Source organism: Pristiophorus japonicus, chromosome 2, assembly GCF_044704955.1.
Source record: "Pristiophorus japonicus isolate sPriJap1 chromosome 2, sPriJap1.hap1, whole genome shotgun sequence".
NCBI classification, from domain to species: domain Eukaryota; kingdom Metazoa; phylum Chordata; class Chondrichthyes; family Pristiophoridae; genus Pristiophorus; species Pristiophorus japonicus.
The window spans coordinates 239,679,094-239,706,832 of NC_091978.1; the positions used below are offsets into that span (position 1 = coordinate 239,679,094).

Consider the following 27,739-nt stretch of genomic DNA (forward strand, 5'->3'; position numbering starts at 1 on the left):
TGGAAGGAGCACTTCGAAGATCTCCTTAACCAAGACTCTGTCTTTGACGTGAGTGTCCTTGACTCCATCCCACATTTCATCATGCTGCTCATCACCCACGTCACACAGGACGAAGCCTCCAAACTCACTCTCACAACAAACCACGTTGTGAAGATTACCTTCAGATGAATACATCATGACAGTTGTTTGTATAAACAATCAGCTTTGTATTCTATAGTGTAGTGCTAATATCTTAATCAGCCAACTCTGCTTGTACATGAGGATCAACAGAAATAATGGGAACTCACCTTGTGAGAATGTCATTAGAGGGATTCCAGGCCTGAGTTTGCTCTCCAGGTGCCCATGCTTTGGTTCTGTGGTAATCTCATAAACCAGCTGTTTGTCTTCAGTGTCAGGATCCATGGTCAATAGTTCCTTCTTAGTAATTAGGTTGATGGCCTGAATTGGGAGGATCATCATTTCACAGCATTAATATAAGTGAAAGAATATAATGTATATGAATTAATCAAATCTTGGTATGAAAATGCATACGGATCTAGGAACATTAGTGCAAATAAATCTGTGTACAATAAATATGTAAGTTATGTTACAATAATTTCCAGGAATTTCCTTGGTCCTCCTCCTGCCCTAATATTTGGCAAAATATCAGCAGAATGTCTGTTTAGATGTGTAAGTGGGATTTCCACTGAATTTGTGCCGAAGTTAATGGGGCACAACAGGAGAAGTGCCAAGAAAATTCCCGGTGTATGTGTTTACAGCAATGGACATATAATTAAAGTTTTTTCTGCAGTTATGTCCCAGGAATTCAATTTTTGTGTGATTATATATGTGTGTTTAAAATAGAAAACATAGCAAAACTAAAAATATGGAATAAAACCGTTTCAAAATAAGCTTATATATTAAAGTTATCAACCGAAGAAATTTAAAGGAGACATGTTTCTGCTGTCAATATTATTCAAATCATTGTTAGGTTTGGGGGAATCATGACTGTGATCCCCTGAGCTAGGAAATCTCTTTGTCCTGTTAGGCCAAGCAATAGTCCTCTGATATCTACTGCACAGCTGCACAGGACTGGAGTCACTCATGTGCAACTGTGTAGGTAGTGCCCACGGGTGCACTAAATCCTAAATTTAGTGGGTTGCTATCAACTAATCCTTTTGTACCACAAGCATAGTATAAAAAGATAATGCAATTAAAATTGAATCCTATTGTTTTTAGTGTGTGTATACATAGATATATAGTAGGGCAGTCAAGCAATTAAAAAAAATATTGCAATAAAAAAATTTGAACTCTGCTTTTAATCACAAATTTAATTGCTGCAATTACTGCATCCACCTCATTCAAGTTTGTTTTATTACTGATGCTATAATTTTCATTCAAAAAAAACATAAAATCTGTTTTCCTATTTGAGTTCATATTTATGGTCACTATTTAGAGTTTTATATTTACTTACATGGAATTATACATTGGTTCAGATGGGGTTATCCAAAGTAATTTGCGAATAAACATATAGGGGTGGAAATTCGGTTGCGCCTCTGTTTGTGGCATTAATCCAGGCAGAGCGATAATTTTAGCGTCTTGATAAAGTTTGCGCCTCTCGCCGAGAAATTTGTCGGAATTGGTCGAGGAGATGATAGGGGTGCTAAATCAGCCGTTACACACCATACCTAACGAAAGTTTGATCGTTAAATTTTGCGGACCCATTGCGCATGTGCTGAATACTGGTTCAGATCCTGGGAAAAGCCGAGTCTTAAAGGTGCAGCATAGTAATGCACCCTTTAAAGTTTTCAAAATCACTTGTTTTCAGGTTGTACTGTTATGTCCGTCTGCCGCTGCAAACTCGGAGGCTCACGCAATGTGCTCTGTGTAAACGTTGCACTGAATGTGACCTCTGACGGAAGTGCTTTCTCATCCCTTTTAAGTAGCCACCAGTTAACGACTCTGCAAGTCTGTACTGACTGTTTTTTCAGACGTTGTTACTGGCGGGAGCTAAATGAGGTGTATGCACTTAATTTAGCGAGTGGGGTGAAAGCGTGGGCGTTGGACCAGGATTGACGTCATGATTGGAGTGATTGTCAGCAGCCAGACGCCAGATGTTTGCGCCCCCAGTAAACCTCTAATTAATTTTCCAGTGGGGCGCTAAAAGCTGCACGCCTGGTTGGTAAGCTCTAAAGCTCGCATTAACACCCCCTCTGGGCGCTAACTGAGGTTATAGACATTTGAAAATCCAGCCCATAACATTATGCCATGTAAAATAGAATGCATGTGTTATGTGTTCTTGAGTGCTGGAGTCAATTAAAGGTCAGGCTGCCAATCAGAACCCCGGGTTTATTTGATGGCAGCGACTGCTGGTAATGAAGTTGAAGTAGTTGCACATGCGCAGTCTAAGCGTTTTTTTAGTTGTTCACTTCACAGGCTCTGTGAAAAAAAGCCGGGCACAGAGCAGGCTCTGAAGCAAGCAGAAGCATCATTGATATCAGCTTCCAGATTAATGCACAGTATGCTTCTGCGCAGCCTCCAGTCGTTGGCAGCAGTCACTCCTCTATTGGCTTTGGCAGGTGAATTAACAAGTTGGAGACAGCAGGACTGGTATTTCCTTCAAGAGAGAGGGAGCAGAATACGCTGTTTAAGATTGCGTTACATCCAACAAAGAGACATAAGCACATGTAGAAACCACAAATTATACTAATTGTAACAATCAGAGTTTAAAAAGTTTCAACCGTGCTTGGAACTGCTCAATTGTTTTGAAGTTTGTTTAAGCTTACATAGTTTTCTGCAGCTCTAAAGAAAATGGAAATCAGGCCTCAGAGACAATCACATATTAGAATCAGCTATTCAGATAGATAAATGTAGGGATAATTTGTTTTATTCATTCCTGGGATGTGGGCGTCACTGGCAAGGCCAGCATTTATTGCCCATCCCTAATTGCCTTTCAGAAGCCTTCTTGAACCGTTGCAGTCCTTGTGGTGAAGGTACTCCCAAAGTGCTGTTAGGGAGGGAGTTCCAGGATTTTGATCCAGTGGCGATGAAGGAACGGCGATATATTTCCAAGTCAGGATGATGTGTAACTTGGAGGGGAACTTGGAGGTGGTGGTGTTCTCATGTGGTTGCCGCCCTTATGCTTCTGGATGGGAGAGATCACGAGTTAGGGAGGTGCTGCTGAAGAAGCTGTAGTGAGTTGCTGCAGTGTATTTTATACATGGTACACACTGCAGTCACGGTGTGCCAGTGGTGGAGGGAGTGAATGCTTAAGGTGGTGGATGGGGTGCCTATTAAGCAGGTTGATTTGTCCTGGATAGTGTCGAGCTTCTTGAGTGTTGTTGGAGCTGCACTCATCCAGGCAAGTGGAGAGTATTCCATCACACTTTTGAGTAAAATTATGATCTAGGACCTTGACGAAAGTGCACTTCCTAAATTCCTCTTGTCTTGTCACTTTTTTGGCTAAACTTTTTCATCAACTTCTGTCATTATAAATTTCTATGTCCACATTTCCCGTTCAATTTTCTTACTTTGATGTCATAATGCAATTGCACACTGTGGCCACTGGGCGGCTCTTTGGAGCAAATGTTTCAGCTCCCTGTCTCAAATTCTCTGTCATCATCTTTTCACCTATTTTTTTGAGTTTTTACTCTTATTACACGCAACAGATTCCTTTTTCGTCCCCATTACTTCTTCCAGCTTACCAATGGCCCCAGACTTCCATTTCTTTCTTCTCCTGCTAGTGGGCTTTCAGGCACGGTTCCCTTTTTTGCATCTAATTACTTTAATACAGACGGCCAAATTAAAACTTATCCTGTTACATAACTGGATCACTACAATGTTAGCATATGATATTATGTGCCAAGAAAAGTAACAAACAATATAAAGATTATTTAGTAAACATCGTTATTGGACAGGATGGTGACATCATTTATAAATAGTTTTTAGCTGAAAAATAATTTATTTGGGTGTTATGGTAAACTACATCTTTCTGTCTGATCCTGCAATTAAGTCTGAAAATGAACAGGTTTTTCAAAGTCCTGCAAAGAGAAATGTAAGTTATGATCCTCCATTATTTATCTTTGTACCTCATATACAACTGTTAATCCTATCAATAACTTTAAATCTTACTCACCTATAAATATATATGTAATGGGGATCCAGTAAATTGCCATTGAGCAAACCAAAAAGACTGTCTACCCTCATCACTACACAACACTAATCAAATTCTTAGGGCTTTTACCAGGAAAAATGAGAGTCCTCCAGCTCCAGGAGTGGATGCAAACTGTGCTGAAAACATCAAAGCTAAACAAAGCCTCTATTTATAGAACAATTCATGTAGGACAGCATGCTCAAAACATAATAGAACTCCACTACTTCACCTGGTATTTATTAGTAAATCATCATCATAGGCAGTCCCTCCAATCAAGGATGACTTGCTTCCACGCCAAAAAGGTATGAGCTCACAGGTGTTTCAATGAAGGACCTAATATTCCAGGTCCCGAATTACATCTTGAAGGGTGGAAGATGCCTGTGCGTGGATTTTAACGTGTGCTGGCTGTTGCACACCAGCCACCACATGGGCTTGACAGAGCTAGGTCTAGGTCCAGTGGCAAGGATTAACCAAGATGACTGGAGACCAGCTCTGCTGCACAGACTTAGTGCGCACACATATCATAGTGTGAGCTGGCTTGTACTGCCTCTGGGCCCTCGCCTCTTCTGGGCCCAAACTCACGCCTCTCCTGGGCCCCGATCACGTCGCTCTACAAACTCTCGGCGCTACTTCGCCCCAACCTCGCCGCTCCTGCTGTAGCTGTCCACGCTCCAATCAGCGACCTGGATTTGGGTGACGTCAAATCCAGTCTCCCTCTTCACAGCTGTCACACTCCTGCAGCCAGCAGCATGCACTGTGTCTTGTAGTGGCATGTCTCCACGCTCTTTTAAGACCCAGACCTGTCTCTGGTGTTCCTCACGGGTCGGGGTCACACCAAATCCGCCGCCTCCACACTCTTTTAAGTAATAGCACCCTCCATGTAACGTCCAGGATTAACGTGTGTTTTTAAAAACATCCAAACCTCTTCATCACAGAAGTTAACTGCAATTAATTGACAGTTCTTATATATATATAATATATATATCGAAGTGGGGAGGATAATCTAATACCCACAATGTCTTTATGTGAAAAGGTTTCAAACAGGAATTTCACTCAATAATTAAAAATTCACTCATGAGCAGAATCTATGATAGGGTAGAAAGTATGTGGTCTGAAGAAGAAACTGGCCTGATGGATTAGGTATCCCTTTCTTGTTCCATGCTTTCTTATGTTATCGGTCTCAAATGTACCAGTTTTGGTGATGTACCATATTTTTTAAAGAGAAATGCTAGTTTTCCCTGAATCTAACAAGACAACCACTGCCCAATCACTCTTTTACTGGACCAGAAATTACATCAACCGATCATTTAAATATTGCCTCAAACTAACATAAATTGCTAAATTTGCAATGCAAAACACAAATGTTATTAGTTGTACAAACAAAGCTTTGATCCTTGTATTTGTGCTAGAAATGCAGCAAATTGAATTACTTTATTATCCATGTACTCCAACCACTGTAGTCCCAGGTTGATAACAATTCTCGGTGTCCCATCATCCACAGGCAGAATATCAATCTTAAACTTCTGGGGAGCAGCTGTCACAATCTGGTTTCAAATGATCAGAAACAAAATGATGTCCGTGGTTAGTAACAACTGCAAATCATACAAATATGTCACTAAGTCACAATATAGGTTCATGAAACAGACACACAGCTCGACTTCTCCACCACCTCTCTCGACTCTTCTTTTGCCTCTGTGCCATCAGACTGCTTGGCCAATGTCTAGGCCAAGATTCTCCTCCATGATCCTGGCTAAAATGGGCAGTCCTGCTACAGCACCGCTGGGATTGGCAGAGGAATGCCACTGGGATCCCGGTATGCATATTAGATGAACCCTGACCCAGGAAACTGCGACAAGATTCTGGTGGTGCAGAAGGGGCACACGTTCTGACCCCCTCCCCCATACACAAATTATTTTTTAACATTTGTCTGGTTTGATGCCTCCAGCTGAGAGGGAGATGGACTGGATGCTCCCAGGCTGCTGCTGATTCAGCTATAGACCATCACCAGGAGTTGCCAAGGACGCCCCACATCCCCCCACCAAGTCTTACTTCTGAAAACTAGTGCCATCATTGAAATTATAGCAACGTAATTAAATAAAAAGTTGAGTGTAACAGAAATATAAGTGACTCTCTGTTGCAACTGTTCACTTCAATCCCCAGTCTACAGTGAAGGTTTTATAAAAGACCTGAAAGTTCTTGGGCTCGGCAGGTGAACAATCAGCCTGATCGCTGATGAAGGGCAGGATGAAGCTCACCTCTGGCGCTCGCTGATCTTGAACAGCCTGCCAATAGTCTGGGGGTGAAATTCGACTTCAGCGGTATCACAAAATGGGTGATAGCGAATCAGCCTGTTTTGTAGCTTGAGAATTGAAGTCAATGGATTAGAAAATCAGGCAGGTTGTAAAACGGGCTGCCAATCTGCTATCACCCATTATGTGCTGACGCTGAATTTCATCCCCTCAGTAGCTGGCCCCACACATAAAGAAAATTGGAAGGAGAAGAAAAAATATCAGAAGTTCAAACCCTCAATGCTAAAACTGGGGTTTCTTCAATGCTTCTTTAAAAAAAAGTAATACCTGTTTTGTTAGATTCATCATTTCCGATAAGGACTCACCTCCTTCCCTGCCTCTTCAACGATGAAGAAAGGATTGGTCCCATCAGATACGACGAAAGCAAAGCGATCTTTGAGAGAGTTACTACCGTCGTGATTATAACTGATGTGGTTCTGATAAATGTCGTCCATTGTAAATGTGTTGGTCTGACGATAGTGATGACCATTATTGGTACGCTCAACTGTCCCATGGCGTGGTGGTTGAACAATGGTAAAGGTCAAAGATTCAGCCTGTGGTGTCAGAGTTTATAAGATTAACTAGATATTCAGATTACAGTTCATCAATTAATTCAAAATATCACATTAGCATTAACACAAGGGGTAATTTTAAAACTCGCTGCCCGAGTGCTAGGCTGCCACCCTTACAACAGTGACTGCACTTCAAAAAAGTCATTCATTGTCTGTAAAGTGCTTTGGGGCATCCTGAGATCATGAAAGGTGCTATATAAAAGCAAATTCTTCCTTTTGGAGGTAGTTGAGATACTGGGTGGACTAAAAATTGATAAAGAGGAGGGACCGGAAAGGCTGTCTGTACTTAAAGTAGATAAGTCACCAGGACCAGATGGGATGCATCCTAGGATGCTGAGGGAAGTAAAGGTGGAAATTGCAGAGGTACTAGCCATAATCTTCCAATCCTCCTTGGATACGGGGGTGCTGTCAGAGGACTGGAGAATTGGAAATAATACCCCTTGTTCAAAAAGATGCAAGGATAAATCCAGCAACTACAGACCAGTCAGTTTAACCTCGGTAGTGGGGAAGCTTTTAGAAATGATAATCCTGAACAAAATTAACAGTCACTTGCAAGTGTGGATTAATTAAGAAAAGCCAGCACGGATTTGTTAAAGGCAAATTGAGTTTAACTAATTTGATTGATTTTTTTGATGAGGTAATAAGATACGGTTGATGGGGGCTATGCGGTTGATGTGGTGTACATGGACTTCCAAAAGGTGTTTGATAAAATGCCACATAATAAGCTTGTCAGCAAAGTTGAAGCCCATGGAATAAAAGGGACAATGGTAGCATAGATACACAATTGACAGAAAACAGAGAATGGTGGTGAACGGTTGTTTTTCGGACTTGAGGAATGTATACAGTGGTGTTCCCCAGGGATCGGTACTAGGACCACTGCTTTTCTTGATATATATTAATGACTTGGACTTGGGTGTACAGGGCACAATTTCAAAATTTGCAGATGATACAAAACGTGGAAGTATAGAGAACACTGAGGAGGATAGTGATAGACTTGAAGAGAACATAGACAGGCTGGTGGAATGAGTAGACACGTGGCAGATTAAATTTAATGTGGAAAGGTGCAAAGTGATACAGTTTGGTAGGAAGAACGAGGGGAGACAATATAAATTAAAGGTTACAATCCTAAAGGGGGTGTTTGAACAGAGAGACCTGGTGGTATATGTGCACAAATCGTTGAAGGCGGCAGGGCAGGTTGAGAAAGTGGTTAAAAAAGCATACGGGATCCTGGACTTCATAAATAGAGTACAAAAGCAAGGACGTTATGATGAACCTTTATAAAACACTGGTTCGGCCTCAATTGGAGTATTGTATCCAATTCTGAGAAGGCCTTAGAGAGGGTGCAGAAAAGATTTACAAGAATGGTTCCAGGGATGAGGGACTTCAGTTATGTGGATAGATAGGAGATGCTAGGGTTGTTATCTTTAGAGCAGAGAAGGTTGAGAAAGAAGATTTGATAGAGGTGTTCAAAATCATGAGGGGACTAGTCAGAGCAGAATGAGAGAAACTGTTCCCATTGGCTGAAGGGTCGTGAACCAGAGGACACAGATTTAAGGTGAGAGGCTGAAGAACCAAAGACGACATGAGGAAAAATTACTTTACGCAGCGAGTGGTTTAAATTTGGAATGCACTGCCTGAAAGGGTGGTGGAGGCAGATTCATAGGAACATAGAAAATAGGTGCAGGAGTAGGCCATTCGGCCCTTCTAGCCTGCACCGCCATTCAATGAGTTCATGGCTGAACATGCAACTTCAGTACCCCATTCCTGCTTTCTCGCCATACCCCTTGATCCCCCTAGTAGTAAGGATTTCATCTAACTCCTTTTTGAATATATTTAGTGAATTGGCCTCAACAACTTTCTGTGGTAGAGAATTCCACAGGTTCACCACTCTCTGGGTGAAGAAATTCCTCCTCATCTCGGTCCTAAATGGCTCAGACTGTGTCCGCTGGTTCTGGACTTCCCCAACATTGGGAACATTCTTCCTGCATCTAACCTGTCTAACCCCTTCAGAATTTTAAACGTTTCTATGAGGTCCCCTCTCATTCTTCTGAACTCCAGTGAATACAAGCCCAGTTGATCCAGTCTTTCTTGATAGGTCAGTCCCGCCATCCCGGGAATCAGTCTGGTGAACCTTCACTGCACTCCCTCAATAGCAAGTATGTCCTTCCTCAGGTTAGGAGACCAAAACTGTACACAATACTCCAGGTGTGGCCTCACCAATCATGGCTTTCAAAAGGGAATTGATTAAGTACATGAAGGGAAAAAAACTTGTCGGGCTACGGGGAAAGTGCACGGGAGTGGAACTAGCTGAAGTGCTCTTGCATGGGCTCGATGGGACAAATGGTCTCCTCCGTGCTGTAACCATTCTATGATTCTTTTATTTATTTTTCTTTTAGTACCCGCCCTATCTTTGTTCCATTGAAATCAACAGAACAGAAACTGAGTGGGTCCTATAAGGCTGGATGATCCACTCTGCCAGTTTCTGCCCAGGTGGTACAGTGTGAAATGACCCTCCTCCTGTCAGAGAGTATTGCTATTTAACATCATGTACGGGGGGAGATTTTCCTGCTCCTGGGTGTATTAAATCACCTGAAAGCAGCACATGGAGGAAAACTGGATGGAGAGAACCTTCCGTCCATTGTTTCATGGATGGAGTATCAGGCGGACTCCCTTGCGGGCTTACTCTCCTCCCACTTAATTTTCCTCTACATGCTGTTTCAGAGAGATCTGATAGGCCTAGCTGCAGAAACAGGAAAAATTGCCGCATCTTATTTCCAATATAAAGGCACACTATGAAATCAATTTCATCATTGAGTATTGTGGGAGACAGAAGAATGGAAAACAGGAGCTAGATTGCCCTCAGTAACAACTGTGTCTGTTATTTTTACAACAAAACAGGTATGATGCAACCCAGAGAGACATATAAATGAGTACAGTGCTTTGAGTACAAAAGTAAGAAACAGTAAAAAAAAATTAGTGTGATTAAATATGAAAAAGTTATATAATGAAAAGAAAAACAATGCTTTGGTTTGCATTTAAAAAACATTTCTGAAAAAAACAGAAAAACATTCAAAGTGGGATTGTCCCTCACTGACTATGAATGGACAGAAATTCACCTTTAAATGTCAGTGCATTCCATTCTGCTTAATGTCACCCCCACAATAGTGCAAAATGGAAACATAAGGAAATCTCAAAAGCACAAAATATCAAGCTGCAAGTGGTAACAGGACTCTCTTTCATTCACCCCTTACCTGTACCATTAATTGTTCTCAGTTACATGTTAGAAGCAACAAACATATTCTGCTCTGTGAAATTAAAAAACTGTGAACAAAGGTAGACTGGAGGCACAGCCAAGTTATATCTCAACACTGAGGAAACACAGAGACAAGTTAGAGCAGGGCTGTACTGAAAACTCACTTCAGTGTCTGCATCAATGGCTTTCAGCTCAAATTCAGTGATAGTCTTTCTCACTCCTTCTTGCACTCGCATTCCAGGGATCTGTACCACTGGCAGTGCATCATCCACAGGGCGAATAGTAATGTAAAATGTTTGAGACACCTGATTTAACAAAGAAAACAAGATAATGCTCTCTTTAGTCAAGAACTGCAGTAACTTTGAGCAGCACAAATATTGAAATCTTATATTATCATAAATGCATATTGTTCTAGAAGTTAATAAAGCAACATAGAAATTTATATAGGCCATTCAATTAGCTTTACAGGTAAAACGCAAGAATTGCCACAGATCACATTTACTTGTTTTTTTTAGAAAATAGTTGAACTATTTATTCATGAATGTTTGCAGTTCTGGCTTTGGCCATTAAAAATCTTTCATTTTATTCTAAAAAAGTCAGATATTTCTCATGGTTTATAAAATAAACATAGGCCCATAATTTGTGGCCCCTACGGGCACGTATGCGACTGCAAGTGTTGCACATGTTCCCGGGTTTCCGTGCGCAAAGCGCATGCACGAAAACCCGGAATTGCGATCTATCAAGAATTCCAACATATCCCCAGGAAAAGGGCATCCGCGGGCGGCGAGTTGGGCTATTTGTCCAATGTCCGCCCAGCGAATGCCCGTAAAAATTATTGCTTCTGATAAAAGCGCAAGAGTTTTAAAAAAATTAACATTTTTTTTTCAACCATTTATGCATTAAAAAACCTGTGCAATAAGGTAAGTTTATTTTTAGCCCCTTTAAAACATGGACATTTATTTTTCCCCAAAAAATTTTGCTTTAAATATTTCGGGGCCGAAATTGGTGAAGGGCAAGGGCCGCCCAAAGGACCACCGATGGCCGCCGAGATACCTGACGGTACTCTGGGCGGGGTTTTCGGCAAAAAGGTCCTTGGAAAGGGCGGCCGGCGGTAAATGAGGGACTTACGTCGTCAATCTGGGCCGCAGCGGGCGGGAGCTTTCATTCCCGGCGGCAAAGGCGCTTGCCGCCCAAGTGCCGCCGAGGATGGAGTCGGACCCATGCAGGGTCGAAGAGCTGCAATTAAAAAGTATCAAAAAAAAACATCGGAAGACCTTCAGGGGACGCCATCAAGTTAAGTCGCTGTAAAGAAAATTAAAAAAAATTGTTTACTAACCTTTTTTTCAACTCATCATACCTACCGTTGGGGACAGACCAGCCTCCTCACAGCGGTCCACCCCCGTTATGGCGCCGACTCCCGCCCGCACCAATCTGGCATCTCGGCAGGCGGGAGGTCACTTGCACCACTCGGCCATCCACTGACGTCAGCGGGTGGTTCCCGGTGATTCTCCCCTCCCACACACTCCAGACCAAATCGAAACTGGCACTGGGCGCAACTCGAGGAGGGAGGAATGTCGGCAGCAGTGGGCAGTAAGATCATCAATTTCGGCCCCTTAATTACATTGCATTTTCATTCATTTTAAATATGTTATTTTTTTTAATTTGCTGTGTAGATGTATTTTGGGTGGAATTCCCATTCATGCTTATGAGATTTCTGTACAATCGGAATCCCCATAAGCATGAATGGGGCGCCCCTTCCTTTATTGGTTGGGCTGGGCCATGTGGTGCAAGGGGTGCTTGCGAACGTGTGTCTTTACCCACGCCTCCCCAGAGAGGCCCAGGACCGCGAATCTCTGTATTCCTCCGATTGGAGTCATTTCCTTACGGGAAACTACCGACCGCGAATTCAGGGCTATAATTTCACCACATTAGAAATATGAATACCCACAAATGACGGCCATTCTTAATCCTATATATCTTGCCTGATTTTACTAAAAGTAGTTTTATATCAGTGTTTAGCTGATATCAAGGAGGGAAACAACATGAGTCCGAGCTGTCAATGCAGGCCTTGCCCATCGCAATGCATAACTCAAACTCAGGTGCGTGCTGCCCATGGTCTTACAACCATTAAAATTAGTAATCAGACAATTGTGAGCAGCGTGTGCCTGATTGCGCTTCCAGTGGATGAAGTTCCCCACTGGCAATTATTCCCTGGAAGCGCAGTTCTCCCTCCACAACTACACTCCTCATTGTAAGCAACAGACCTGGAGATAACCAAGAGTATTCTGCTGTCAGATAAATGCAACCAGTCATTCAAGCTGATTATATGGAGTCATTTTGGGTTTCGACAGATTACTTGGGTTGAAAGATCCTGATTGCAAATTTGGATCAGCTTGCAGGCTGCATGCAAATGAGGCCTGGCCCTCAAAATTGCTCTGGCCTCATGGAGTTACAAGTTAGAATCGGCAAAAGTTAAAATCCTTGCTGTTATCTTTTTTTCCCTCCTGCTTGCCATCTGCTGTATACTTCCTCCTTCATGTATGGTGGTTTGAGATATCATGCTGCCTTATAAGGTGTGTTGTAAGAATGCAGGTTGTCAGTCTCAAACTGCTACTTGTAGATTAACTGCCCCGATAAATATGAACTTTTACTGTACCTCATTGACACCATCGGACACTGAAAAGGTAAAATCATCGGAATGTTTTTCCTCATCACTAGTGTGGACATACTGAATGCTGCGAGCTGCAAGGTCAGCCTGAGTAAAATAGGTAACCTTTGTTCCTGTCAGAAACAATAAAACAAGAATTCAATGCAAAGTAGATCATTCTAAGTCAACTGGTATAAATAACAAGAAAGACACTTTTAGAATACTTAAACCTTTTCAGCAGCTTTGCCAATATAAGTGTGATTGTGTATGCAAGGTTGAGCACAACTTTCAGCTGATTAGAATGGGACTGTGTAAACAATATCTAGCTCATCTTTGGTCTTCGTTGCAAGCTGTTGAAATTCTGAATTCTGTGACCAGATCAACAACAACATGTATTTATATAGCACCTTTAAAGTAGTAAAAATGTCCCAAGGTGCTTCACAGGAGTGTAACCAAAAAAAATTTGAAACTGAGCCACATAAGGAGATATTAGAGTAGGTGGCCAACAGCTTGGTCAAAAAGGTAGGTTTTTAAGGAGCATCTTAAAGGAGGAAAGAGATGCAGCGAGGCAGAAGGGTTTAGGGAAGGAATTCCAGAGCTTAGGGTCTACGCAGCTGAAGGCATGGTCGCCAATGGTGGAGCGATTATAATCAGGGATGCTCGAGAGGCCAGAATTGGTGGAGCGCAGATCCCTCGGAGAGTTTTATGGCTAGAGGAGATTTCAGAGATAGGATGAGGCGAGGGATTTGAAAACAAGAATGAGAATTTTAAAATCGAGGCGTTGCTTAACTGGGAGCATTGTAGGTTCGAGAGCACAGGGGTGATGGGTGAATGGGACTTGGTGCAAGTTAGGACACAAGCAGCAGAGTTTTGGATGACCTCAAGTTTTTAAAGGGTAGAATGTGGGAGGCCAGCCAGGAGTGCATTGGAATAGTCAAGAGGTAACAAAGGCATGATGAGGGTTTCAGCAGCAGATGAACTGAGACAGGGACGGAGTTAGGTGATATTATGGAGGTGGAAATGTGGTCAGAAGCTCATCTCAGGGCTAAATATGACACCAAGGTTGTGAATAGTCTGGTTCAGCCTCAGACAGTTGCCAGGGAGAGGGATGGAGTTGGTGGCTATTGAACGGAGTTTGTGGCGGGGACTGAAAACAATGGTTTCAGTCTTCCCAATATTTAGTTGGAGGAAATTTCTGCTCATCCGGTACTGGATGTCGCACAACCAGTTTGACAATTTCGAGACAGTGGAGAGGTCAAGAGAAGTCCAGAAAGTTTAACAACTATTGGAGGTGGACCATATTTTGGGATGGAAGACACTAAAAACATTCCAATAATGGATAATCAAGGGGCTATAGGGAGGGAGGAACTTAAAACTATCACTATCGCTAAAGAAGTAGTACTCGGTAAAATAATGGGACTAAAGGTGGACACGTCCCCTGGACCTGATGGCTTGCATTCTAGGGTCTTAAAAGAAGTGGCTGCAGAGATAGTGGATGCATTGGTTGTAATCTACCAAAATTCCCTGGATTCTGGGGAGGTCCCAGCAGATTGGAAAACTGCAAATGTAACGCCCTTATTTAAAAAAGGAGGCAGACAGAAAGCAGGAAACTATAGACCAGTTCGCCTTACATCTGTTGTTGGGAAAATGCTGGAGTCCATTATTAAGGAAGCAATAGCAGGACATTTGGAAAAGCATAATTCAGTCAAGCAGAGGCAGCATGGTTTTATGAAAGGGAAATCATGGTTGACAAATTGGCCGGAGTTCTTTGAGGATGTAACGGGCAGGGTGGATAAGGGGCAGCCAGTGGATGTGGTGTATTTGGATTTCTAGAAGCTGCCACATAAGAGGTTACTGCACAAGATAAAAGTTCACGGGGTTGGGGGTAAATATATTAGCATGGATAGAGGATTGGCTAACTAACAGAAAACAAAAGAGTCGGGGTAAATGGGTCATTTTCCGGTTGGCAAAGAGTAACTAGTGGGGTGCCACAGGGATCGCTGCTGGGTCCTCAACTATTTACAATCTATATTAATGACTTGGATGAAGGGACCGAGTGTAATGTAGACAAATTTGCTGATGATACAAAAATGAGTGAGAGCAAATTGTGAGGAGGACACAAGAAATCTGCAAAGGGATATAGACAGGCTAAGTGAGTGCCAAAAATTTGGCAGATGGAGTATGATGTGGGAAATTGCGAGGTTATCCACTTTGGCAGAAAAAAAATCGAAGAGCAAGTTATTATTTAAATGGAGAAAAATTGCAAAGTGCTGCAGTACAGCAGGTCCTAGGGGTCCTTCTGCATGAAACACAAAAAGTATGCAGGTACAGCAAGTAATCAGGAAGGCAAATGGAATGTTGGCCTTTATTGCAAAGGGGATGGAGTACAAAAGCAGAGAAGTCCTGCTACAACTGTACAGGATATTGGTGAGGCCACACCTAGAGTACTGTGTACAGTTTTGGTCTCCTTATTTAAGAAAGGATATATTTGCATTAGAGGCAGTTCAGAGAGGGTTCACTCGGTTGATTCCAGAGATGAGGGTGGTTGACTTATGAAAAAAGGTTGAATAGGTTGGGCCAATACTCATTGGAGTTCAGAAGAATGAGAGGTGATCTTATTGAAACATATAAGATAATGAAGGGGCTCGACGATAGATGCAGAGAGGATATTTATACTCATAGGGGAATCTAGAACTATGGGGCATCGTTTCAGAATAAGGGGTCACCCATTCAAAACTGAGAGGAGAAGAAATTCTTTCTCTCAAAGGGTTGTAAATCTGTGGAATTCTCTACCCCAGAGAGCTGTGGAGGCTGGGTCATTGAATATATTTAAGGCGGATGGATAGATTTTTGAGTGATAAGGGTTATGGGGAGTGGGCAGGGAAGTGGGGCTGATTTCATGATCAGATCAGCCATGATCTTATTAAATAGCGGAGCAGGCCAGAGGGGCCAAATGGCCTACTCCTGTTCCTATTTCTTATGTTCTTATGTTCTCATATTTTCACTTGCATTATTAGCATCAGCAGCAAGTTTAGCGGTTTAGACATGGTTCAGTTTCTCAGCATGGAAATAGAACGTAATTTACTTATCCCTAGTTACTATAGATACACATTTCTGCTTTTGGTTCACTACTTAACATTGATTTACTGTACAATCTGTCCTTTAAAAGTAGGGGGGTGACTTGCACCTTGATGTAATTTGTACACCGTAGGTTGCAGAGTGACTAAAGCTACAGCAAAATCACAAACACAAATACCTGGAGAAGCAGCATGCTCAATATGACCCAACTGGGGTTGTTTGGTTAATCTGTACGTCAATTCGCCAGGCTCGCTATCCTGGTCAGTAGCCGACAGCTGAAGGGTTGTTATTTTTTTCACTGTATTTTCCTCCAGCACTAAGCCTTTATTAACGACAATGGATGGCGGAAGCTTATCTTCTGCAAAATGAAAACACAATAACATTAATAACCAGCACATGGATCAAAAAGAGCGGATACATTACTTAATGTAGATATGATGAGGAAACATTGCAAATGTTTGAACAAATACTTTGGTTCTGTCTTCACGAAGGAAGACACAAATGACCTTCTTGAAGTACTAGGGGACCGAGGGTCTAGTGAGAAGGAGGAACTGAAGGATATTCTTATTAGGTGGGAAATTGTGTTAGGGAAATTGATGGGATTGAAGGCCGATAAATTCCCGGGGCCTGATAGTCTGCATCCCAGAGTACTTAAGGAAGTGGCCCTAGAAATAGTGGATGCATTGGTGATCATTTTCCAACAGTCTATCAACTCTGGATCAATTCCTGTGGACTGGAGGGTAGCTAATGTAACACTACTTTTTAAAAAAGGAGGGAGAGTGAAAACGGATAATTATAGATCGGTTAGCCTGACATCAGTAGTGGGGAAAATATTGGAATCAATTATTAAAGATGAAATAAAAGCGCATTTGGAGAGCAGTGACAGGATGGATTTATGGATTTATGAAAGTGGAAATCATGCTTGACAAATGTTCTGGAATTTTTTGAGGATGTAACTAGTAGAGTTGACAAGGGAGAACCAGTGGATGTGGTGTATTTGGACTTTCAAAAGGCTTTTGACAAGGTCCCACACAAGAGATTGGTGTGCAAAATTAAAGCAAATGGTATTGGGGTAATGTACTCACATGGATAGAGAACTGGTTGGCAGACAGGAAGCATAGTCAGGATAAACGGGTCCTTTTCAGAATGGCAGGCAGTGACTAGTGGGGTGCCGCAGGGCTCAGTGCTGGGACCCCAGTTATTTATAATATACATTAATGATTTGGATGAAGGAATTGAGTGTAATATCTCCAAGTTTGCAGATGACACTAAACTGGGTGGCGGTGTGAGCTATGAGGAGGACGCTAAGAGGCTGCAGGGTGACTTGGACAGGTTAGGTGAGTGGGCAAATGTATGGTGGATGCAGTATAATGTGGATAAATGTGAGGTTATTCACTTTGGGGGCAAAAACACAAAGGCAAAATATGATCTGAATGGTGGCAGATTAGGAAAAGGGGAGGTGCAATGAGAACTGGATGTCATGGTACATCAGTCATTGAAAGTTGGCATGCAGGTACAGCAGGCAAAGAAGGCAAATGGTATGTTGGCCTTCATAGCTAGGGATTTTGAGTATAGGAGCAGGGAGGTCTTACTGCAGTTGTACAGGGCCTTGGTGAGGCCTCACCTGGAATATTGTGTTCAGTTTTGGTCTTCTAATCTGAGGAAGGACGTTCTTGCTATTGAGGAAGTGCAGCGAAGGTTCACCAGGCTGATTCCTGGGATGACAGGACTGACATATGCGGAGAGACTGGATCGACTGTGCCTTCATTCACTGGAGTTCAGAAGGATGAGAGGGGATCTCATAGAAATATATAAAATTCTGATGGGACTGGACAGGTTAGGTGCAGGAAGAATGTTCCCAATGTTGGGGAAGTCCAGAACCAGGGGACACAGTCTAAGGATAAGGGGTAAGCCATTTAGGACTGAGACGAGGAGAAACTTCTTCACTCAGAGAGTTGTTAACCTGTGGAATTCCCTATCGCAGAGAGTTGTTGATGCCAGTTCATTGGATATATTCAAGAGGGAGTTAGATATGGCCCTTACGGCTAAAGGGACCAAGGGGTATGGAGAGAAAGCAGGAAAGGGGTACTGAGGTGAATGATCAGCCATGATCTTATTGAATGGTGGTGCGTGTTCGAAGGGCCGAATGGCCTACTCCCGCACCTATTTTCTATGTTTCTATGTCAAGTTTGATTTTACTAAGTAATAAAAGGTAGGGCTGAACCCACAGGTTGCGATCTGGCAGTTACACATCTGCCCGTGCCCTCCAGCCCTGACCCTGCCTGTGCTGCCGAAACTTTGGCGGGGTGTTGCCTGGACCTCCCCCAACCCCACATGTGGTCCTCTTGCTAATCTGTCCTATCTTTGGGGCTCCAGACACCTGGACCTCTCATTTTTATTCCAGTCTCAATATTTATTCACACACTTCTTAAAGGAAAACAATGACTACTGCCGTGAAGATAGCAGAATCAGAAAATGAAACAGAAAGATAAAGATTGCTGGCTTGAGTGCCAAGAATCCACAGCCCCACTGTAACTTCAGCAAGGAGTCTGCTGCAAGGGTCAGAATTTAGGCCGGGTTCCGGTTAAACGTTGGATCTTTCTCAATGGGCTGGTGGGGGCTAAGCTACCATCCCTCAAAATGGCCATGACACAGGAGGGGGTGGACCCAGGGGTGGGAACTCCTTACACTGTAAGTTCCCACTTTCCTAGCTTTAAAAGGGACCTGGCAGACGATCATAGAAACATAGAAAATAGATCATTGGGAGAAAGCCTGAACCACTGATCGAAGTGTGGCCAGGATCATGGCCTGAACTCTTGAAGGAACATCTAGAATTTCTTTAATATTTATCTTAAAGCAACCCCCTTACAAAGTTATAGCTTCCTTCTGGAGACTCCCCACTACCACACCAGCCTGTTAGCCTCGCTGGACTTTGCGGCACACTTGCAATGGCGGGTGAACTACTTGCAACCATTGTGGCTTGGGCACCTACCATTGGCAGGCTAATGAGGGAACCTTCACTAACCCCAGAAAGTCTGCCGGGGTAGGTGGAAGAGGTTGTTGAAGAAGATGTATCCTGGCAATTATGCCATGTTGTACCCCACCACGGATTTTCTGGGCCTTAATGTTTTGTCAATATACGAAACAGCAGAAATGTTAAACAGGGTAAATGGTAGGTTTACAGCTGTGACACTTTACCGTAAAGAATAAAATGAAACAGTCTTTAATAACAAGAATGAGATCACTCTCACCCAACACACTAATGAAGAAGGACTGATCAATTAGTTTATTTCCATCTGTATCGACAACATCAAACTTGAAAGCAAAACTTCCACCAGGCTCTCCCTTTTTATGACTGTACTCTATGTATCCTGTAATGCAGAAAAAGTGATTAATGGTAAAAACAATTGTCATTTAGTGTTTCAGTGTGCTTTTAACGAGTTGATCTTTATTACTTTAATTACTTTGTCAGTATTTTAAGTATGTTACTGGAGGGTTAACAATCATTAAAATTGTTCTGAAGTTAGAACACTATGAAACAGTCTGGCTTCCCTTTCAGGAGATTTGTACAAAAGACCACTCTCATCAACACCGAAGTATTCAGAGGAAATTGAAAAGTACAACATCTGAAACCTGAAGCATCGCAATAACAGCAATCCACCCCAACCCCACTCCAGCCACAGCCAAAAAAGGTCAAAGAGATACCAAAAGTGCGAGGCAAAAACATTAGTAGGGAGGAATTCTCCAGCGCCCGTTTGGGGGAGGTAACCCAGTCAGGAAGGGACTTCCTGCGCCTGGCGCGGAAGTCCCCCACCCCGGCCGCGAAATTGGGGATAATGCCCCTCACAGGAAGTGGAGCAAAATGTCGCGTGCTCCACTTCGTGTTAGGGTGATATCCGGGGGTCTACTTGGGTGGGATCGGCAGCGCTACATGGCTACAAACGAAGTGCCGGGCTGCATGATGGCGGCCCAGACCATGCCACGGAGTAACGAGATGGGCCAACCCATGAATCTGCCAAAACGACAAAATGGCGGCGCACAGCGCACCTCCCCTTTGACTTCCACCCCGGGAGCATAAGCCAGCCCGGTTCGCGACCCATGAGGCTGTGCTGGCACCGCTCGCGGCAAACTTGTGGGATGCTGGAAATTTCCGCCGCAGGGCGCTAAGGGGTCGCCACCGCTGCTAGCTCCCGCACAATTTCACCGGAGCCGATAGTGCCCCCCCCCACCACCCGCGCCCCCCCCCCGCCCGGCGAAAACAGGTTTGCGCCCTATTAGTGCACCTCCCCACTCCTCCGGAGGTACTAACAGGAGGCACACAAGGAAATTTCGCCCCCTTAAAGTGTTTCAGGTATGACCCTTCACCCAAATCCTATAGGTTAACCTATTTTTCTCTTTCATGTGCTGACTGACCTACTCTGCATTTTCAGTTTTTATTTCAGCTTTCCAACATTTCCTGGTCTTCTATTTACAGACAAGATATTACAGATAATTTATAACTACATGTTGCTGACATGTAGCCTCAACAGTCGGGTTTATGTATCCAAAACTCAGCTAAGTGCTGCAAGAAATTTTTGACCATTTATTTAAATGGTTGGAGAATCAAGCCACAGTGCGGCACCCAAATTCTCAATATGTGTTCCCGGAGGATAAGGCTCTCTACTCGGAGCAGACAGTCATAAAATTACCCTTATGTTACCTAACACTGGCAGAATCTCCCTGAGCTTCTGCTACTTTCAATTTATATCAGCAGACACAATGACCGTTTCTTTTTAACTTTTCCTATATAGTTTTTAAAGATTAACACAAAAGTCAAACACACATGACATAGTAAAGGATATCTTATATGAAGTTGATGAATAAAATGTACTGGGATTCCTTTAGTCATGGAATAAACAGGTTATTCAATACTCATATGAAACATCTTCTGCTTATCTTATTCTGATTACATACTTTCAGTGTAGGGTAATTTTCCAATTTTATGCTGTTAGCAGTAGCTTCAACCCTATCACTATTTCAGGCAGTAAATGATTGGAAAATCATGGACAGTGAGCACCTGAATTTCTGCTATGTGCTTCCAGCTGATGAATTTCCTGCTAGCAGTAAGAAGCCGGACATTATTCCCTATGTGGTATATTTTGCATTTATTACCAGATAAACAACAAATTACTGGCAGCCATCTTTTCACGATCTGAGATGGAATATTTTGTTAAGCAAATATATATTGTCAGTACTAAAAGCCTCATTTACCTTTGTTAATGTCAGCTTGGGTAAATCTTTTAATGGGTCCCCTGATCGAAATTTGAACCAAATTGTCATTTTTAGACATCTGCAAACGTCCAACTGTAGGGTCTTTGGTTATGACAAATTTCAGTTTTTCATCGTCAGAATCAATATCCGTAGCTTTCAGGTGCTGCTGTGTGATTGCTGATACGGAGCCTAAATGTAAAATAAATTATTTTATTAAACTGGCAGCTTTGTTGTTTTGTATCATGTAATAACATTTTCTGTTATGAGCAGTAGTCTCTAGTCTCTCTCCTAGTTTTAATAATCGGAAAATCATGCCCTCCTGTGATTTCCTTCATGCACTGTGAGCACAGCCCCCTTAGAAGCAAGGAACTAGCCCTTACATTTCTCTATATTAGAAAAAAATAACATGCTGCAGACTCCATGATAATTAGCCATCACAAAGGTTACCTAATTTGGCCAAATTACCTGGGTTTTGCTATTATTCTTTTGTTGGCTCATTTCTGTACTTTTCCCTCTGCTTTGACTTCTTGCTGCAGTATGGTTGCACTGTTCTGGGTCCAAATGCAGCAATAAGATAGGTGACTGAACTATAATGTTGGATGCTTCCCCGGATCCCCCTCACTCACCGTATGTCATGCTTTCAATGACTTTTTAAGAAAGAAGGCATACCTGGGTAATCAAGAGGAAGCATAGGCCAGATTGGCTGTATCTGCCAAGATGTCACCTACCATATCTGCAGAAGTGAACTGTAGCATCCCTACTGCTGTCACATTGACTGAGATCAGCTACCTCAGTACAGATCAATGAACAAACCAAAGATCTTCTAATCTGTATGGCTCAGTTGTACAACACCTTTACACTCATGTTTTGGGAGAGCTATTTACTCTCCTGGTTTTTAATTGTGTCACAACTTCTTTAAACTGTTACTACCTTGTGTATTATAGCCTAGGTAGGTCTCTGCTGCAAAAAGCAGAGTGGCAAAGTTATTTTTTTTAAATCCATATTTTCTACTTCTGGAGTCTAATGGGGTGAATTTTCATCATAACGTCAGTGTAAGAGCTGGGAATACCCGAAACAATTGAGTTAACACTGTTTAGAAACATAGGGGTCAAGTTTCGGGCCGCGCCAACATGGATGCCCGTTTTTCGCGCCTAAAAGCGAGACAAAAACCTACCTCGTAATTCTCGGGCTCCTTGCTGGTCTCTGGGAGCTCGGCGTGGTGCGCAGACAGCAGCGGGGGGCGGAGCCACAGAGGCACGCCAATTCTGCAAGTGGAGGGGGGCGGGGCTAAGTCAAATGAGGGAACGTCGTGCCAGCAGCCCTGCGCGTGCGTGTTGGAGCGCGTGCACGCAGTAGCCCAGAAACATTGGCACTCGGCCATTTTTAAAGGAACTTAAAAAGAAAAGTGCTGATTTGTCTCATGGACCTCTGGAAAGGCTTGTGATTGAATTTTGGTGACTTTTTGGTGTCTGAAGGAGTGCTTTTAGCAGCAATGTTGAATAAATCACCTGCTGAAATCAGTGAGTGCTGCTTTTCACTACTAAACTTCCAGAACAGGTGCATGCAAATTAAGGACTGTGTGTTTTGAAACATAAGAGTGTCAATTCAATACAGCAATGGAACAAAGTCCACCAAGAACAAAGAAGTTCTTGCATGAGGAAGTGGAGATATTAGTCAACGTCATTGAGCAGAGATGGCAGGAGCTAGATACCAGCAACAGAGGTCGCATAAAAGTGCCACCTAAAAAAATGAAGAAACGCTGGAATCAAGTTGCAGAAGATTACTGCGCAGTGGTGCATACCAGGAGATCTGGAAGCCAGTGTAAAAGGAAATGGCATGATCTTGGTCAAGTAGTTAGTGTAAGTAATATTTTCCATTTTTAATGTAATCGTAATTGTAATGTGACTATCTGTATGTCCCACCCTGCAGAAAGATGCACTCTGTAAAAAGTTATATTTTACTCTTTGCAGAAGAAATTGGCCCACAACAAAAGGGAAGCAACTCGAACAGGAGGAGGCCCGCCCAATCTGCATCCACTGACACCCTTGGAACAGAGGGTAGCTGCTATGATGAGTCGTACATGGAGAAAAGCAATCAGTACAACACAAGCTGGGTCCACACGCGAGGGAGAGGGTAAGTCCTAAAAATGCATCGTGGCCCTTCAAATAAACCTGCTGCCTGGCCTGCTATGTGTGAGAGTACTCATACCACCCATCCTGCCCCCTCCCTTGCTGATAAACATTTGACTGTTCTGATGTATTTTGCAGAACATGATGATGATGATGATGATGCCAACCCTGAGGATCCTGAAGATACAGAACAAGAACCAGTACAACTAGATGCGGACGATCCAGACTGGATGATGGCACGATGACTGAAATGTCTACAGGGGAGAGCTTCCAAATTAATGTTTATGAGCCCCCATCAAGGGGCATCAGAGTTTCAACCCCTTGCATAGGTTCTGCTTCCACCTTCCATGGTTTTGATTCCGACGTTGCGGGTTCCAGTGGTGCTGGTGATATAATGGAGCAGTTTACACCCATTCACCCACCATCCCAGCCCACGGCTCGCACTTGAGTGCTGTCGTCTGGAACACCGAGCGCCCCACCATCCCAGCCCGCATCTCCCAGTGTAGTGGTGCCGCGAGGCAGACCCAGGCACAGGAGAAGGAGATTGGAGTCACGCTCTCCTGAGATGCAGTGTGCAACAGATGCGGCTCAGGTTGTGGCATTGGGTATGAAGACCAATGAGCTTACCCAATCACTCATCGGTAGCGTCAGTGCAGTGGGTGAAGAGGTGACGGTCCTGATGGGAGAAATAGCAGTAATGACGCGGGAACTTAGGGAGGGAATGTCCGAGGGAGTGCAATCGATGGCACGGGCCGTCAGGGAGGGCATGCAAGTGATGGCACAGGCCCTCATGGAGGTAGCTGCTGCAATAAGGGTACACAGCCCAGCCAATCAAATGACACCCCCATGAAGAAGTGAACATTCACTGAGATATGGATGAGAGATGGTTGCAGCCTTTCTTTGCTGCTTTTGTTCTTGTTCTTGATGTAACTGTAGTCGCGATTTTCAAATTGAAATTGTTTTGTAATTTTACAACTTAAGTGATCTTAGGATTTTTAAGTGATCTTATAGTGTAAATGCTCTCACATTTTGTATCTTATTTAATTTTGCACCTAAAAGTGATCTTGAAGTTTAAGTGATCTTAAGAGTGTAAGATTTTTCACATTGAAATTGTTCTGTAACTTTACAAGTTTATAAGTGATCTTAAAGTTTTTAAGTGACCTTCAAGAGTCATATGAAAAAGTGAAGTTTAATACAATAAATATTTTATTATAGTGACGTTAACTTTTCAATAAAATATTTTTTCATTAAAACTGATTCATCTTCCATTAACACAACACAACGTAGGAACAACTCCAAAAAATAAACATGTCCATGTACAACAGTTGTCGCAGAGCCCTCAGGCATCAGTAATTAAAGTGTTCACGGATGAGCTGCTGGCGCAGGGCTCGAGCAGTCGTTAAAGGAGCACGATGGACGGCCTTCCTCCGACCTCGTGCTCCGGCATCAGGCACTTGTATGCTTTCCTGATCGTCATCATCATCCTCATCCTGCTCTTCCAAAATACTATCATCATGAACTGGACCCTCATGTGGGTCTTCTGGTTCCACTACCAGCTCCTGCTGCCTCATGATGGCTAAGTTATGGAGCATGCAGCACACAACAGTGAAGTGACCGACAATCTGTGGAGAGTATTGCAAGTGGCCTCCGTTTGGTCCAGGCATCGGAAACGTTGTTTCAATATGCCAATGGTCCTCTCAATGATGATGCGTGTCGCAATGTGTGCCATGTTGTATTGACGGTCAGCTTCTGTCCGTGTCACGCGCAGGGGCATCATGAGCCAGGTGGTCAGGCTGTACCCTTTGTCTCCCAGTAGCCAGCTCTGCCCTTCTGGCTGCTGCTCAAACATGTCAGATATAACGCTGTCGCGTAGGATGAACGCATCATGGTTCTGCCAGGTTATCTCGCATCAACTGACATGATGCGCTGCTTGTCGTCACACACGAGCTGCACATTGATGGAGTGGAAACCTTTTCTATTCCTGTACTGCTCGGAATCCTCCACAATTGCTCGCAAGGCGATGTGGGTACAATCAATGCAGCCCTGTCATTCCTCCGCGCATACAGTGCAGCCGTGACCTGGTAAACGCAGGCATGTATTGCATGTTGAGAGATGGCACACACATCTCCAGTTGTAGCCTGAAATGATCCCGAGGCATAGAAGGCAAGTGCAGCTGTTACCTTCATTTCATCAGACAAGGCAGTTGGCGTTCTGCTTCTGGGCTGCAAATCTGCTCTCAGCATATCACAGATCTCAACGACAACTTCTCTGCGGAAACGCAGCCTTTTGACACAATCAGCCTCGCTCATGTCCAGGTACGAGCGCCTGGCTCAATATTGCCAACGTGGGTAAGGTCTCCTGCCCATCAGCCTATGGGCTATGATGTCCCTGGTGTGGTGAGCTCTAATCAATTCTCTCCTATGTAGTGAATTGCTAGCGAACCATTGCATAATCTGTGGTGTTGACAATGCAGCACCCATTCTGCAATTACAAATTTAAGTTTCAAACTGGCTATCTGGCTGCCTCTCCCTGTCCCTGGCCGAATGACCTCAGCCTCCCTCGCAGCTCAAAGGCTGCTTGCTGTGTCTTCGGCCGCTGTCAGCCACTGCCACCGCCCCTATCCCATGGCCGACTGGCCTCAGTTACCCTCGCAGCTCGAAGGCTGCTTGCTGTTTCTTCGGCTGCCGTCGAGCCACTGCTGCTGCCCCTGTCTCCGACATGGAAGGAAGGCCTGCCTGAAGCACCGCAGCCCGAAGGCTGCTGCTGCTTCACACAGGTAGCAATATGCAATATTTTGTACTTGCTTTGTTTAGAATCTTTTATTCAGGATGGCTCTTTATTTGTATAAGAAAGACTGTTGAATGCTTGTAAAATGTAATTACTTCCCTTCCCCCCTCGTTCCCTACGCCTGATTTGTAACCTACGCCTGATTTCTAAAGTGTAGGCAAGATTTTTCTGAGCGTACAAAAATCTAGACTTACTCCATTCTAAGTTAGTTTGGAGTAAGTTTTCACTGCCTAAACTTTCAAAACAGGCGTAAGTGGTCGGACACGCCCCCTTTTGGAAAAATAAATCTGTTCCAAAATGAAACTGTTGTAACTGACTAGAAATGGAGCAAAATAAATGCCGAGAATTGCAATTTCTAAGATACTCCATTTTAAACCAGTTGCTCCAAACAAACTGGAGCAACTCAGGCCGAAACTTGATCCCATAAACATAGAAACATAGAAATTAGGTGCAGGAGTAGGCCATTCGGCACTTCGAGCCTGCACCACCATTCAATAAGATCATGGCTGATCATTCAACCTCAGTACCCCTTTCCTGCTTTCTCTCCATACCCCTTGATCCCTTTGACCATAAGGGCCATATCTAACTCCCTCTTGAATATATCTAATGAACTGGCATCAACAACTTTCTGCGGTAGAGAATTCCACAGGTTAACCACTCTCTGAGTGAAGAAGTTTCTCCTTATCTTGGTCCTCAATGGCTTACCCCTTATTCTTAGACTGTAATCCCTGGTTCTGGAACTCCCCAGCGACGGGAACATTTTTCCTGCCTCTAACCTGTCCAATCCCGTCAGAATTTTATATGTCTCGATGAGATCCCCTCTCATTCTTCTAAATTCCAGTGGATACAAGCCCAGTTAATTCAGTCTCTCCTCATATGCCAGTCCTGCCATCCCGGGAATCAGTCTGGTGAACCTTCGCTGTACTCCCTCAATAGCAAAAACGTCCTTCCTCAGATTAGGAGACCAAAACTGAACACAATATTCTAGGTGTGGCCTCACCAAGGCTCTGTACAACTGCACTAAGACCTCCCAGCTCCTATACTCAAATCCTCTAGCTATGAAGGCCAACATACCATTTGCCTTCTTCACCGCCTGCTGTACTTGCATGCCAACCTTCAATGACTGATGTACCATGACACCCAGGTCTTGTTGCACCTCCCCTTTTCCTAATCTGTCACCATTCAGATAATATTCTGTCTTCCTGTTTTTGCCACCAAAGTGGATAACCTCACATTTATCCACATTATACTGCATCTGCCATGCATTTGCCCACTCACCTAACCTGTCCAAGTCACCCTGCAGCCTCTTAGCATCCTCCTCACAGCTCATACAGCACCCAGCTTAGTGTAATCTGCAAACTTGGCGATATTATTCAATTCCTTCATCTAAATCACTGATGTATATTGTAAATAGCTGGGGTCCCAGCACTGAACCCAATGGCACCCCATTGGTCACTGCCTGCCATTCTGAAAAGGACCCGTTTATTCCGACTTTCTGCTTCCTGTCTACCAACCACTTTTTTATCCACGTCAATACGTTACCCCCAATACCATGTGCTTTAATTTTGCACACTAATATCTTGTGTGGGACCTTGTCAAAAGC

The 27,739-nt window shown here is 43.5% G+C and overlaps 1 protein-coding gene across 1 annotated transcript in view; it reads right to left on the bottom strand.

The window, feature by feature from the left end:
• Window positions 1-27,739, bottom strand: part of fras1 (Fraser extracellular matrix complex subunit 1) — a 757,390-nt gene that overhangs the window by 130,782 nt on the left and 598,869 nt on the right. The window contains exons 45-52 of the mRNA XM_070871094.1: window positions 21,221-21,409; window positions 19,222-19,341; window positions 16,149-16,328; window positions 12,902-13,026; window positions 10,410-10,550; window positions 6,747-6,974; window positions 5,563-5,676; window positions 288-438 (exon numbers count right to left, since the gene is read on the bottom strand). Coding sequence (XP_070727195.1) covers window positions 288-438; window positions 5,563-5,676; window positions 6,747-6,974; window positions 10,410-10,550; window positions 12,902-13,026; window positions 16,149-16,328; window positions 19,222-19,341; window positions 21,221-21,409 — 1,248 coding nt within the window. The remainder of the gene's footprint in view (window positions 1-287; window positions 439-5,562; window positions 5,677-6,746; window positions 6,975-10,409; window positions 10,551-12,901; window positions 13,027-16,148; window positions 16,329-19,221; window positions 19,342-21,220; window positions 21,410-27,739) is intronic.